The sequence below is a fragment of the Phalacrocorax carbo genome, chromosome 15 (genome assembly GCF_963921805.1).
Source record: "Phalacrocorax carbo chromosome 15, bPhaCar2.1, whole genome shotgun sequence".
Lineage (NCBI taxonomy): Eukaryota > Metazoa > Chordata > Aves > Suliformes > Phalacrocoracidae > Phalacrocorax > Phalacrocorax carbo.
The window spans coordinates 2,501,682-2,515,381 of NC_087527.1; the positions used below are offsets into that span (position 1 = coordinate 2,501,682).

Sequence of the window (13,700 nt, forward strand, 5' to 3'; positions counted from 1 at the left end):
TTTCTGACAGTGACATGGGCATGGCCATGGGGCTTGAGGTGGCTCCCCCAAGCACCCCAACAGGGAGCTTTGCCCCCGCCTTACCTTGACAAGGGGAGTACTTGGGCTTTGGGTGTCAGCTGAGGGGGACTGGGCTTTGGATGTCCCTGGCAGGGACAAGGGGGTGCAGGGTATCTGGGGACACTCTGCCAGGGGAGGGCATGGCCCTAGATGGTGGGGGGGTCACTCATGGTCACCCCACAGCTGGAGGCAGGCGTGAACCCCCACTGCTGGTGCCTTCTTGGGACTGCTGGGGCGATGGGCACCAGGGACCTTGGCTGTGATGGGGGCCCCAGTCTCAGCTGTGATGCTGTGCCCTGACCCAGGTTGCAATGGGGACCCCAAACCCCACTGTGGTTAAGGGCTGGGATGGCTAACAGGCCGAACCCAGTTGCTCCCTGCAAGGCCAGCTCTGCGTTCCATGGCCTAGATCCGGCTGCTGTCAGGTCCCCTCTGGGTGTTTGCCAGGATGGGCAAGCCCAGGGCAGCAGTAGCCCTCGGCCAGTGACTTGGAGGAAGGTTTGGCTCCAGCACCCAGCCCCGAGGTGCTGCTGGGCCCAACTGGTGAAGCTCCTCCATGCCAGTGGGTCCCTGCCTGGACGGCTGCTCCTGCTGAGACCCGTCTTCCCTCACGGAGCCCCCCCCAGCCCCCTGCATGGGAGGTGGCAGCTTGGAGCATGCCCCATCATCCGAAATCCCTCCCGCAGCCTGTCCCCCCACCCCGGGGAGAGGGTGCCCCAGCAGCCTGCAAACAGCCCTCGGGTGTATGCCTTGGGTTCAGTAGCTGTAATAATAATAATGACAACAGCAGCAGGCGTTCACCCAGTGGATGACCTTGTGCTCCATTTTATAATGCTCAGATTTACGCTGGGAGAGAGTTATTTAGCAGCAGGTTGCCCTGTACTTACACGAAGCAGCCGGTACCCGATAACGCCGAGAGGCTGGAAGGGGAGGCGCCGAAGGGAGCGGCCGGCTGCACTCCTGCCTCAGTTTACCCGCCTGTTAAAAGGGGAGGTGTTTTGTTTTGTGGGTGGTGAAAGCTCAGTGTCTTTGCACTGGCGCCAGCTCCTGGCTGAGGGATCCCTTGGGGCTCGGCCCGGCCTGGCTCGTTTGCCACTCTGTTATTAATGCCGGTAATGGTATAGGAAGGATAAATTCCACCACTTGGCTGAACAGAGAAAATATGCAGAGAAGTGGCTGGCTTTTCATAAATCATCGGTGCTCTGTGCTACAACCGAGCCAGGACTTAAAATTCAGGTCAGGAGAGAGGGACTCTCGTAGGCCAGGGAGGGAAAGTAATTTATTCTGTTTATATCTTTTTACTGCAAGACAAGTGCGGGGGGGGGGGGGGGGGGGGGGGGAACTCTGCCATGATTTTGCATTTTAAATATTAGTTTAGAGCTGCAGCCTACCTTGGACTTTATTTATTCTTGTATCGTGGAAAACAAGAGAGGGAAAGCTGGGGCAGGGGGGGCAGGTTGGGGTGCTGGGTGAGGGTACCCCCCCCAATCCTGCCTGCCCTCGGTGCCCCCGGGGCAAAAGCTGCTGATGGTGTTCATGGACCTCCCCCCCCACCTTGGCATGTCCCCCTCCAGCAGCCCTGCTGCCCCCCCCCAGCACTGCCATGGCTCCTCCATCAGGATGCTCTGCCAGCAGGGCTGCCGGTGCCTCTGGGGTGCCTGGGGGAGGGTCTTGAGGGGTTACACACAATACCTTCCCCCCCCGCCCGGGGGGAGGAATGATGCACCGGCCTGTCTGTTGTGGGGGAAGGTGTTGAGCTGGGTAATGTGCCCCCCACCAGTGCTGGGGTGATGGGGGGGGGGTGGGGGGTCCTGGGGTACCTGGTGGGTGATGGATGCAGCAACATCACCTTGTGCAGGGGCTGTGGCACCCGTCCCACCCAGGGGACCAATGAGGACTGCTCCCCCAGACCCCACGCAGGGCTGGGGGACAGGGTGGGCACTGGTGGGGAGCAGGGCAGTCCTGCCAGCATCTCTCATGGTCTTGTCTTAAAGAAAAAAAAAAAAAAAAAGAAAAAAAAAAAAGGGAAAAAAAATGAAAGGGACCAGGTGACCGAACAGTAGGTAACTAAAAGGTTTTTTATTCACATTGAACAACAAGAGCCATTCACACTAACAGCCTCCGCAAGAGGCAGCGGGGACAGGAAACCCACGACGCTTTCAGAAAACAACTTTTTTTTTTCCTTTCCTTTTCCATTCTCCTTCCTTTCCCCCCCTTCCCCGTATCCTCTCGCCCCCCTCCCCAGCGCCACCCCCCCCCCACCTTCGAAATAGAAAAATTCGGAGCCTCCGATGACTAAAGTACAATAAATAATCAGTAAACACAAAAACATACTTTATTTGTTTCTCCTTTATACAAAATAAAGAAACTAGAAGCAAAAACTATAATACATCCTTAAATTGGCGGAGCCTCCGGGAAACATTGGGGTGGGACTCGGCGATGAGCCTCGGGTTTGATTTCTGCTGTTGTGGTGGTTGGTTTGGTTTTGTTCTGGGTGGGGATTTTTCTCTTATTATTTTGTTTATAGTGGTGGTGGTGTATTTTTTCCTCTTTCTGCCTCTTTCTGGTGTCTTTTCTGCCATGTGGGAGCCCAGTCTCAGCCAGTCACTGGGGTAGCCCTGGGCCCGGCCCCCCGCTGCCCCCCCCCACTACCCATCACCAAAAACCGGGTCCAAACCCACCTTCTCCTTGGGAATAAAATGGGAACAACAAAAACAAGGGCAGGGGAGGGGCTGGTGGGGGCTATTCCCCCTCCTCTTCCCTGCCACGTTGTGGTAAGGGATAATTAAAAAGGATGCTAATTAGCATGGGGGAGCCCTGCCCCAGCCGAGGGGGCCTGCGTCCAGGTGAGTTCAGCTTTGGTCCGAGAGGCGGTGGTCCCGCTGCTGGCGGGGGGGTTCTTCGGGGCTGGGCACCATTCATTGTCCCGCTCTCCCCCCCTCCTCCCCCCCCGGTGTTGGGGGGTAGATGCTGGGGGGCGGGGAGGTAGCAGGGTGGCCCCAAGGTCCCAGGGGGGCTCTGCAGTGATGGGGAGGGCGGGGCAGGGGGGATGCAGGGGTGTGTTTTGGCATCAGAGGGGGGTCTTTATCTGGCGATGGTGATGTGATGTGCCCTGGTCCGGGGCTGGGGGGGGACACGCGTGGGCTGCGGGAACGCGGGGGTGTTTTCCCCCTCCACAGGCGCACGCGTGCCCGTGCCAGGCCTACCACACCGCCGCCTCGCTGAGCTCCGGGTTGGGGTGCGAGAGAGCCCCGCTGTAGCCGCTATTGCTGGACATGGAGAAGGGCGGGCTGGGCCCCCCGCTGAAGACCTCCCCCGGAATGGGGTGCAGCGACCCGGTCATCCCCGGCTCGGGGCTGGGGGTGTCGGGATGCGAGATCATATCCGTGTACCTTTGGTTTTCTGAGGAGTGGTGTCCGCTTAGGGGGGGCTCCAAGGGTCCCAGGGGTGTGGAGCCAGGTCCTGAGTTCTGAAGGTAGCTGGAGTCGGCCGGGGACTGGGCTTGGGAGGGCGGCCCATGGGGGAAAAAGTCATAGTTGCCTCCCGGTCCATAGTAGTCACCTTGGTAATCTGTGGGAGGGAGGAGAAAAAGATGGAGCTGGTCCCCAGGGGCCAAAAACCTTCCAAAATCCCCCACTCCCCATACCCAGCCCTATCTTCCCCCTCGGGCACAAGCATGACCTGGACCAGTGTGGCCATCCCCTCCAAAATACTCTCCTAGCTCCTGGGTTGTGGGGCCCAAAGAGCTGGCTGCAAATTTGAGCCCAACAAGAGAGTGAAATAAGCCCATCTTATGGGCTGCGACACATCACCCTCTCCCTACCTGGCCTGGAGGGAGGGAGGGGATGCAGGAGGGCCTGGAGCCTGGGGCTGGGGCAGCTGGGGTGGGGACGGTGGGCTCAAATTCGTTCTTAGTTAACGCGGAAAAAAAAAATAATATACATATATAAAGGGAATGGGGAAAATGTGTATATATATAAAGGGAACGGTGGAAAAGTGTATACATATATAAAATGAGGAGAAAAAATGGGGAAATAGATATATAAAATGGGGAAACATATATATTTATATATATAAACATATATTAAAAATATAAATACATATATGTAATGGGGGAATTATAGATGTTTAGCAGCTTGGAAGGGATCTAGAAACTAACTGCAGGGCAGCAAGGGGTGCCTGGAAAGCCCGTCGTCAGAGGGGAGGTTTTGAATATGCAGCTTTCGGGGGGGGGGGGGGCTCTGCACGAAGCGGGGAGAGAGGAGGGGCGGCGGGGCCGCCCCGCTGTGCCCATCCCGTCCCGTCGGGGCGGCGGGGGGGGGACGGCCCGGCGGCGGTGACCTTCCATATGCTGCGGGCCCTGGAGGTAATTGGAACAAATGCGGCCTGAAAGGGGCACAAAAGCCCCGCAGCTGGGGCTTTGTTCCCGGGAGAGGGGCCGCCGCCACCGCCGCCACAATACCCGGGGCCGCGGGTGTGCGTGGGCGTGTCTGGGTGTGCGTGGACCTGTGCGCATACGGCAGTGCGTGTGGATGTGAGGACGCGTGTGTGCGTGGGGATGCGCATCGGTGCGGCCGTGTGCGCCTTGCACAGCCGCGGGTGTGCCCACGCGTGGGCGCGCGCAGCTGGGCGTGTGCGTGCACGGATGCCTAGGCGTGCGTGGGGTGCATCCCCCTCACCGTCCCCTCGGGGCCCCCGAATGGGGACAAGGAGCCGTGGGGAACGGGAGAGGGTGGAGAGGAGGGAAAGGGGGAGCGGCTGGGGAAGGAAAAACCCTGGGGGAAGGAGGAAAGGGGGGGAACAAAGAGAAAGGGGGAGAGGGAGGGAAGGAGCTGGGGGGGGACGGGGACGGGCAGGGTCCCCGCAGACGGTCCCTCACCTCCGTAGTACGTGTAGGGCGTCGAGCCGAGCATCTCGGACTCGTCGAGGCGGCCGCCGAGGGGCCGCATCCTGCGTGGGCTGCGGAAGAAGGCGTGTCGGCGAGCACCCAGCGCGCTCAGCTGCTTCATCCGCCGCTCCTTGGATCGCCGGTTCTGGAACCAGACCTACAGCCGGGCTGGTGTCAGCACGCACCGAGGATGGGGTACCGGGGACCCACCTCCCCGCCCAAGTTTGGCAGGGGTGGCTGGGGAAAGGGATGGAAATCTTGCACCCACCTGGGAGGGGATGGGTTTTCCCACCTCTGGGTGGTTTTTAATGCCCCCCCCCCCCCGCCAATAGCCCGAGGAGGTGCATGGCAGGGGCGCACACACACAAAGTAACAAGGTTTATTAAAATCCTGGCCCCCTGCGTGCACCTCCCCATGCGCACCCTCAGCCTGTCTGTCCCTGCAAGGGAGAGGGCAGCTGGAGGATATGGGAAGAAGTATTTTCCTTTATAAAGGGTGAAAGAAGGGAGGAAAAGAGGGAAGGAAGAGTGGGGTGAAGGAACTCTGGATCATGACAGAAGTAGGTGGAAAGCGGGGAGCCGGGAGATGAGCGCCTGCTGTGGTGGGCAGGGAGTCAGAAGAAAAGCCGGCCAGTGTAGATGGAGATAAAAGGGAAGGGAAAGACGTGGCTGCCTCTCTATGGGGCATCGCCTCATCGGAACCACACGGCCTCAGCCCATGCACTGCTTGCCCCTGGCCTGCTGGGGTGTCTAGATTATTGCCCCACTCCCCTCCCCCTGTCCCCCGGGGATGGGGCAGCTTGTAGGAACACCGCACTCCTCCCGGGACTTCTGCTTCCCTCTGCCGGGAGCTGGGACGCTGGCAGCTCCGCTACAGGCAAAGCGGGAGAGTCCTCCCCTATTAATGCCTCTATTAAAGCCCATTAATCCCTACATTTCCGCAGGGATTTTCTTCACGGGGGCAGTGCGGTAAGAAAGTGCTGGGCTGCCTGCAGAGCGCAGCGGCCTCTCCTTGCTTTCACAAGGCCGGCGCATCCATCTCCCTGGCGCGCCGGGGGATCCTGCTCAGCCCAGGGGGAAGCTGTGCCACTGGCTTGGTGAGCAGCAGTGGAGGAGCCCAGCCAGCTCACAGTTCGGAGCTCATTTTCCTCTCTTCCCATGGGGTCAGTGCAGTAAAGCACAGGGTGGGGGATCCCCACTAACCCACGGGAGCATGGGGTGGGTGCAGGGCTGGGCCTGGGGTGACACTGGCAGGGGATGGATGAGGTTTGCTTGTCCTCATTTCCCCATAGCTTGTGGGAGCAGCCTCAGTGTCCCAACCCCTCTCCAGCACCTGGGGGAGACCGTCACAGCCTTGAACCGCCTGGGCTCCCACCACCACCCCCTCTCCTTCCCTTCCCAGGTGGGTCCTTTCCCTGCCTCTGCTCCACAAGATGAAATCACAGGAACCTCTCCATGTGTGGCGGGAATGACGTCGCTGGCCAGCCCCATGACATCACGCTGGTGGGTGGTGGGGAGGGCCGCGGCGGGGCGGGGGGGCGAGCTGGGGCTGCCCTACCTGGATGACTCTCATGTTGAGGCCGGTCTCCTGGGCCAGCTGCTCTCGGATGTGGCGGGTGGGTTTGGGAGTGGCGGCGAAGGCAGCTTTGAGGGTCTCCAGCTGCTTGGCTTTAATGGTGGTGCGGGGCCCCCTCCGCTTGGTGCCCGAGTTCTGCTCCTCGTTCTCGTTGTTGGTGGTCTCCTTGTCCGAGGAGGTCGAGTTGTCCGTCTCCTTGGTGTCGTCCTGCATGGGGTCCTGGAGATCCGGGGACAAACTCCTGTCTGTACATGAGGACACTGTAAAGGAGACCCAGAGAGGAAAGGAGGGGGATGGGTGACTTAGAGGAGAGATCGACCCCCCCTCTCCTCTGCCCTCCCCAGCCCACCCGGCCTGGCTGCTTTCCAGGAGAGGGGTTGGGGGGGTGCTGGGGAGCGGCAAGGGGTGCAGATCGCCTCTGCTCCCCCGGTACCCCTAAAGCATCATCCCCCCAACATCACGCAGAGGTCCAGGCAAGCAATGCCCGATCCAGCCCTGTGCGCCCTGTCGTGCTGGCCGGGGGGGTGGAGCTGGGGTGAGGGCCATCCCCCAGACCCACCACAGCCGCCGGTGCTCCCCCTCGTCCCCCCCGCCATGTCTTTCGCACCTGGAAGCAGGATCTGCTGCAGGGAAAAACGCAACTGGTTGCTCTGGGGGTTTGGGGGGGGTCTCCAGTCACTGCCTTGAGCCTGGCTCGTTCCCCCCCCCCCCGCCCCCAGCACTTCCCCCCTCAGGACCCTGACGCCAGCACCCTCCCCAAGGCCAAGCTCTACTCGCCTCGCTCACAGCAGCGGCCCCACTGACTGGCGTGGCAGGATCCGGCCCCGGGTGCTGGACGGAGAGAGAGCCCACGGAAGGGGGTGAGCACAGGCGCCTGGCATGGCTGGGACAGCAGGAGTGGGCCTGATCCTGCTGTCCTGACGCAGAGACAGCTTCCAAGGAAGTCAAATGGGAGCTTTGCCTCTGGGTGAAAGGAGGCGAAGGATCAGGCCCGCGGCGCGGGGGGACAGGGCACACTCGCAGGGGGGGCTCCGGGGCGTGGGGGGCTCCAGGGCCAGGCGCGGGGGGGGGGGGGAGGTCCCACGTCCCCACCACCCCACATCCCCGCTGCCGTAGGGGCCGTGAGCGGGGCAGGAGCTGGGGGGCGTGGGGGGGTGCGGAGCGATGCGGCAGGGCTGCACCTCGGCCACCGCTCATCCCACGCCTGTCCGCGTCCTGCGTGTGTGTGTGTGTGGCGTATCACAGAGCCTTCCGCCCGGTTCGAAAGCTTTCACCCCAAATGCCTCCCTCCCCGCCCCCCCCCCGCCCCCCCCCCCCCCCCCGCGGATTAACCGGGGGGCTGGGCTGGCTGCGGGGTGCAGCCCCTCACCCCGTAAGGCGAAACCTCCGGCCCGGCCGGCGGGAGGTACCGGCAGCGGCCGGGCGCTGCCCGCTCCTGCCTGTGCGAGCGGCAGGGCTGCGTCCGCGGGCTGAGCCGCTCGTACCTGAGTTGAGGCTGCTTTCCTTCAAACTGGGAGAGTTCAAATAATCCTCTTTGCAAACAAATTTGTTTTCGTCTATGATATAGAGTTCCTCGCCCGTGGAGAGCTGTTTGTTGCAGACCATGCAGGTGAAACAGTTCAGGTGAAAGACTTTGTTCCGAGCTTTCCGGACGAGGTCGCTGGGGGAGATGCCTTGGGAACAGCCGGCGCATTTGGTACCAAACCTCCTGGAGAGGGGGAGAAAGGCGAGAGCTGGGAGCCCCGGCGACGATGGGCTGCGGGGGAGCCTTTATACCGACCCTCCCCCCCCACCCCCAAATCCGCGGGGAGCTCGATCCTCCAGCATCTCTCGCCGGGAGATTTGGGGGAGCAGGCGATTCGCACCCCCTGCCCCTTTAGGGGCGACGAGGAGGAAGAGAGCCTTCATCCCCACGTCGCTCGCAGGCGCAGGCTGGACTGCAGAGCACTCGGGGTTGGGGGGGGGTCCCCACACGGACACACACACGCGCGCATACACACGGGCATCCTCGGCCGGATTGGGCCCCAGAAGGGCCGGAGGGGATTGGGGTCGGGGTGGGGGGCGGCGGGGTGTCCCCTCCGCGCTCCGCGGGAGGGAGATTTCGTTTTAACCAGCGCCCCCCGGGCGGGGAACGGGGGGTGAAGGGATGGGTGTTGAAAATCCCGGGAAGAAAACGGGGCTAATTACGGGCAGAACGGCGGAAAGAACGGAGCGGCGGGTGCGGGGGGCACCGCGCCCCCAGGACAACAACGGGCGGCGCAGGAGGGAGCTCCGCTCCCCGAAGCACCCCGGGGTCCCCAGCCCGGCGCCGGCACCGTCCCGCTCTCGGGGGGAGTGGGTGGAAATTTTTCCTGCTCGGGAAGAGCGCTTTGGAAATCTCCAATTTTCCTTCCCTTCGCTGGAAGGAGAACGGTTTTTTGGTTTTGTTTTTTGGTTGTTGTTCCCCCTCCCCCCCCCCACAGGAGATGCATTTTTAAAAAAATAAATTTCAGGGAATTCGAATCGGCTGGAAAGAGCTCCTAAGGAGAAAAAAAAACCCAAAAGCAAAACAACAAAAAACCAAAACAAAACCCCACAAAACCCTCAAGAACCAACCAAAAAAAAAAAACCCCGAAAATTCTCTGAAACCCCCAAACAAAAACGAAACAAGCAAACAAAAAAAAGGACAGACAAAAGTGCCCCCAAAACCCAGGAGTGGGGGCTGCCGCTGCCGGGTCCCCGGGGGGGCCGGGGGCTGCCAGGCCCCGCCGTACCCACGCAGGGTCCCCCCCTTTTTTCTCGTCCGGTCGCGGCACAACTTCTGCCTCCCCCTCTGCTCCCCGTGACGTTGATGTAGTGAGAGCATTAGGAGTCATAAGTCATCGCCCCCCCCCCCCATCCCGGCCCCTAATTTCCTCATCGGCACCTTATCGCGGTCATTAGGGGCGTTTAAGGAGCGGCGAAGCTCGGCCCCCCCACCGCCCCCCACCGGGGCGAGGTTTTGGCGTCCGTTTTCACCGGGGCCTGAGGTCCCGGGAGGGGGGCGAGGAGCTCCAGGCCTTCCCCGGGCGGGGGACACACGCACGCACGGCCGCCGCCGCGATGCCCACCCGGGCCTGCCGCGACGGGGCGGGCGGCGGCACCGGCGGAGCGGGGCCCGGTGCTGGTGGAAGCAAGGTCACGGGAAGACGGTGTAAGGGGGGGGGGGGGGTGCACAGCATCGGCGCCCCCACGCCGGGCTGCAGCAGCGGCCGTAGCGCAGCCGCCGGCCCCCCGCCAAACCTCCCCGGGGCTCCCCCGGCCCGGGGGGCTGCTTTCCCGCCGAGGCGGTGAGGCAGGGTCGGTGCGGCTCCCCGGCAGGGAGGGATGGGTGGAGAAGCGGGGAGCCCCCCAAGCTCCCCCAAAGCACCGGGGGAGACCCCAGAGAGGCACGGGGGGGCCGGGCGCGGTATGAACCCCCGCACCCTCCCGTCCCCGTTGGCGGTGTGTGTGTGTAGGGGGGGAGACTCACCTGAAAAAGTCATTTTTGCAGTAGAGTTTGCCTTCCCTGGAGAAGCATTTCTCGGTCAGGTTGCACTTGCACTCGCAGCACTGGACGCATTTGATGTGCCATGCCCTGTCCAAGACGTTTAGCAGGAACCGGTCCAAAATCGGCCTCTCGCAGCCCGCACAATGCACCATCATAACCTCCGCCGGGGGATGGAGACGAGCGAAGGAGAAGTCAGCCCCGCCGGCACACGGCGGCGGCTCAAAAATACAGGGGGAAAAATAATAATAATAAAAAATAAAATATAATAATAAAGAAAAGAATAATAATAAAATAGAATTTAACAAAAAATACAGAAGGGAATAATGAAAAATTCAGGGGAGGGGAGCGGAGCGGCGGTCAAGTTCTTCCCTCTCTTCTCTCCAGAGCTTCGGCGGCGGGAGGGAAAAAAAGATGCCCCCCCCCCAAAAAAAAAAAGAATTCAAACCACCCCCGAGAAATAATAATATATATATATATAAAAAACAAATTTCCCCCCCCCCCTCCAGGTCCCTCCGGAGCTCCCCGGGAACCGGCGGAGCGGCGGCCGCGCTGCTGGCGGGCTCTGCGGCAGCGGGCGCGGCGGGAGGGGTGCATGAACCCCCCCCCTGCAGCCGGCGGCCCCGGTGCCTCGCTGTGCTCCGCCGCCGCCGCGCCGCCACTCTCATGCTGTCCCCATCGCCAGCTTTGTCCCCCGCCTTAGTAATTCGCGCATCCTTATTCAGATTTAGTGACGTCGAGACCCGCGTCGCCCCGGCTGCCACCAATGGGAGGGCGGTAACCATGGCAACCTCTTAATTTATAGCATATCTAAATTGGCTCCAGCCTTGTGCTTGGCACAGAGGGAAAAAAACAACGCGCCTCTATTGTTGAGGGTGGCTTGTACCTGTGCCGCGAAGTGAGTATGCACCTGGCTGGGGGGCCAAGGGGGGGCACGCTGCGCCTCCCCACCCCCTCCTTTTCCCACCACTTTTCCTTTTATTTTAATTGATTTCACTTAGGGAAGCTCGGGGAGGGGGTTGGGGAGGTCCCGAGCCGGGCTGGGGGAGAGCATCACCTGTTTTGGGGGTTGCTTTATTATCTTTAAATTTATTTATTTATTTTTTTTGCACGGGTTGGGGGGGAATATGCTTTTGTCTGGAAGAGCAACAAGCGGGAAAAGGAAGTAGGGGGGGATTTTAGGGGCGGGGGGAGGCGGGGAGGGGGGTGCGGGGAGGGCCGGCTTCTTCGTGCAGCGTGGCGGGATGAAAACTTCCCCCGGCAGCGCGCTGCGCGGAGGTATGAGCTCCCCCCTCCCAGCCCCCCCTGACCCCCTCCGGCCCCCCAGCCTTTGTCCCCCGGACCTGCCGCCTTCCCGCCCCGTCCCAGCTCCCCGCTCCCCGCAAGCGGTCCCCGGGGGGCAAAGGGGGCAGGGGGCGGCCCGGGGGGGTCGGGGAGGGAAGGGGGGGGTCGGTGGGCCCTGCCTATCTCGGACATATTTTTTTTCTTTTTAATTCCAGGTGCGGCGGAGCTGTAAGTCGCCGGCTGGCCGTGCGGGAGGGCCCCAGGGCACGATCGGACCTGGCGCTTGGGGTTTCGGGGTGGGGGGGGTGACCCCGGGTGGGGGGGGGTTCTGTGTGGGGCCGGGAGCCGCTGCCCCAGCCCGCAGCTCCCCGCCGGAGCGGCCCCGCCGCCGCTCCCTCCGTTACCTCGGGATCTGGGGAGGTGACGGGGAGACCCTGGGGTCCGGCCGTGTAGGGAGGAGGAAGAAGGCGTCAGGGCAGGTGAAGGCCGGCTCTTCCTTCCCCTTTCCCGGCCGTTTGTTCAATCAAAACATCTAAATTTATATTTTAATTTTTTTTCTCTCTTTTTTTTTCCCGGGGAAGAAGGGCTCGGTCAAAGCCCGCTCCGGCCCGGCAGCCGCCGAGCATCCCGCCGCCGCCGAGCATCCCGCCGCCGGCTGCGCACCGGGGCGCGGAAACGCTCCTGGTATCGTCCGGAAAAAAAAAAAATCCCGCCGCCGCACAAGAGCATCGGCGGGGAAGTGGAGGCGGTTTTGTGTGTGCCCTTGGGTAGGGGTGTTTGTGGCAAGAGCGGGAATCGAAATGAGAAAATACGGAGGGAAGAGATTAGGAAAAAGGAGAGAGAAGGAAGAGAGAAATAAAGAGAGAAAAAACGCAGGAGGAAAGGGAGAAAACGTGTCCGGAAAAAAAAAAAATACAGCGAAGGGGCAATGAAAAGAGAGAGAAAGGGAGAGAGTGAAGAAAAAGAAATTAACGGAAACTCTAGAAGTCCCTTCCAACCCCTACCATTCTGTGGTTCTGTGAAAAAAATAGGAAAGAAGGAGAGACAGAGGAAAACCGAAATAAAACCGAAGAAAAAATAAGACAAGAAAAAAGAAGGAATTAGAGAAGGAATAAATTAAGTAAATAAAAAACAAAGAAAAATAAAGAAGGTAAAAAAAAAGAAGACTGAGAAAATGGAGAGAAAAAGAAGGGAAGACGAAAAATGAACGGAGGAAAGAAATAGAAAGAAATAAATAACGGCGAGAATGGAAAAGAAAGGAAACGAAAAAGAAAACGTGAAAGAAAAGCGCCGGAGCGAGAGAACAAGGGAGAGGAGGGACGAAAAAGAAAACAAAGAGAGAAGGAAAAAAGGAAGGGACGGGAGAAGGAAAGAAATACAAAAGGCAGCAAATTAAAAAGGGAAGAAACGGGCAAGAAAGGCGAAGGCAAAGGAGGAGGGAGCGGGCCGCCGGCCGATCGCTCACGTCGTGCTCCTGCGTGGGCTCTGCCCAAGTTTGCCGGGGGCTCCTTTGGCTTTTCTGGGGAATGCGGGAGCGGTGCGGAGCGGGGCCCTCCCGCTGCCCGGGGTGGGGGGGGTGGGCTGGGTGAAGTCTGGGGGGATTTCCCGGCGGTGGAGCCCCGCTTGCGGACACCGCACGCTTTTGCTTCCCACGGAGAAACGCGGGTGCGGGCGGCGGCTCGGGCAGCCCCGCTAAATCCCAGCGGCGGGGCAGGGAGCGGCGTGGGGCTGCGTGGGCGTGGGGCAGCGCCGCTCCCACGCCGCAACGTGCCCATAGGGATAATTCTATGGATAATCGGCTTCGTACGGATAACCTGTAACGCGCCCGCAAAGGCTGCGTGAGCGGCACTCACGGCTCCGCTTGTGCACACGCACACGCGTTCCTCTCCCGCGGCCCCGCACACTCGCACAGCTCGGCCCTGCGACCCCGCACACCCCCGTGGCCCGGCCGGTGCTCCCCCGTCCTGCCGGTGCCTCCCTCCCCGGTGCCGCTCTGCCACCGGGACCGGCAGCCGGGACCCCCCGCTGTCCCCTGCAGGCCCGGCCCCGGGGGGCGGGGGGCGATGCCGGGGGTCCCGCACCCGCTGCCGGGTTCGGCTGCCTTTTTTTCGTTTGAGAGTAAAGGAATGAATAAAGCCAAGGGGAAGGGGAGGGAAAAAAACCAACCCACCCGCGTCTCCCGGCCCACCCCATCGTTCCCCTGTGGTATTTCAGGCACCAAAATAAAAATATTTGTGACTGATAAAGCCATTGTGTTTTAACAGGGTAACGCATGGAGAAGCGGCGTCGCTTATACAAGGTGTTGATGGAATTTACTACATATATATATATATATAAAATCCCCTTTCAAGAATAAAGTGTATCAACTTACAACACAACAGACGGCAG

At 60.8% G+C, this 13,700-nt stretch overlaps 1 protein-coding gene across 1 annotated transcript; it reads right to left on the reverse strand.

The window, feature by feature from the left end:
• Nucleotides 1–2,328: 2,328 nt before the first annotated feature.
• On the reverse strand, nucleotides 2,329–10,682 carry LHX5 (LIM homeobox 5). Its single transcript, XM_064465979.1, has 5 exons — nucleotides 10,014–10,682; nucleotides 8,008–8,231; nucleotides 6,506–6,783; nucleotides 4,940–5,105; nucleotides 2,329–3,630 (listed from the first exon to the last, which is right to left on the reverse strand). Exons 1-5 carry the CDS (start codon nucleotides 10,184–10,186, stop codon nucleotides 3,263–3,265), a joined length of 1,209 nt encoding a protein of 402 aa, XP_064322049.1. The 5' UTR covers nucleotides 10,187–10,682; the 3' UTR covers nucleotides 2,329–3,262.
• Nucleotides 10,683–13,700: the final 3,018 nt, after the last annotated feature.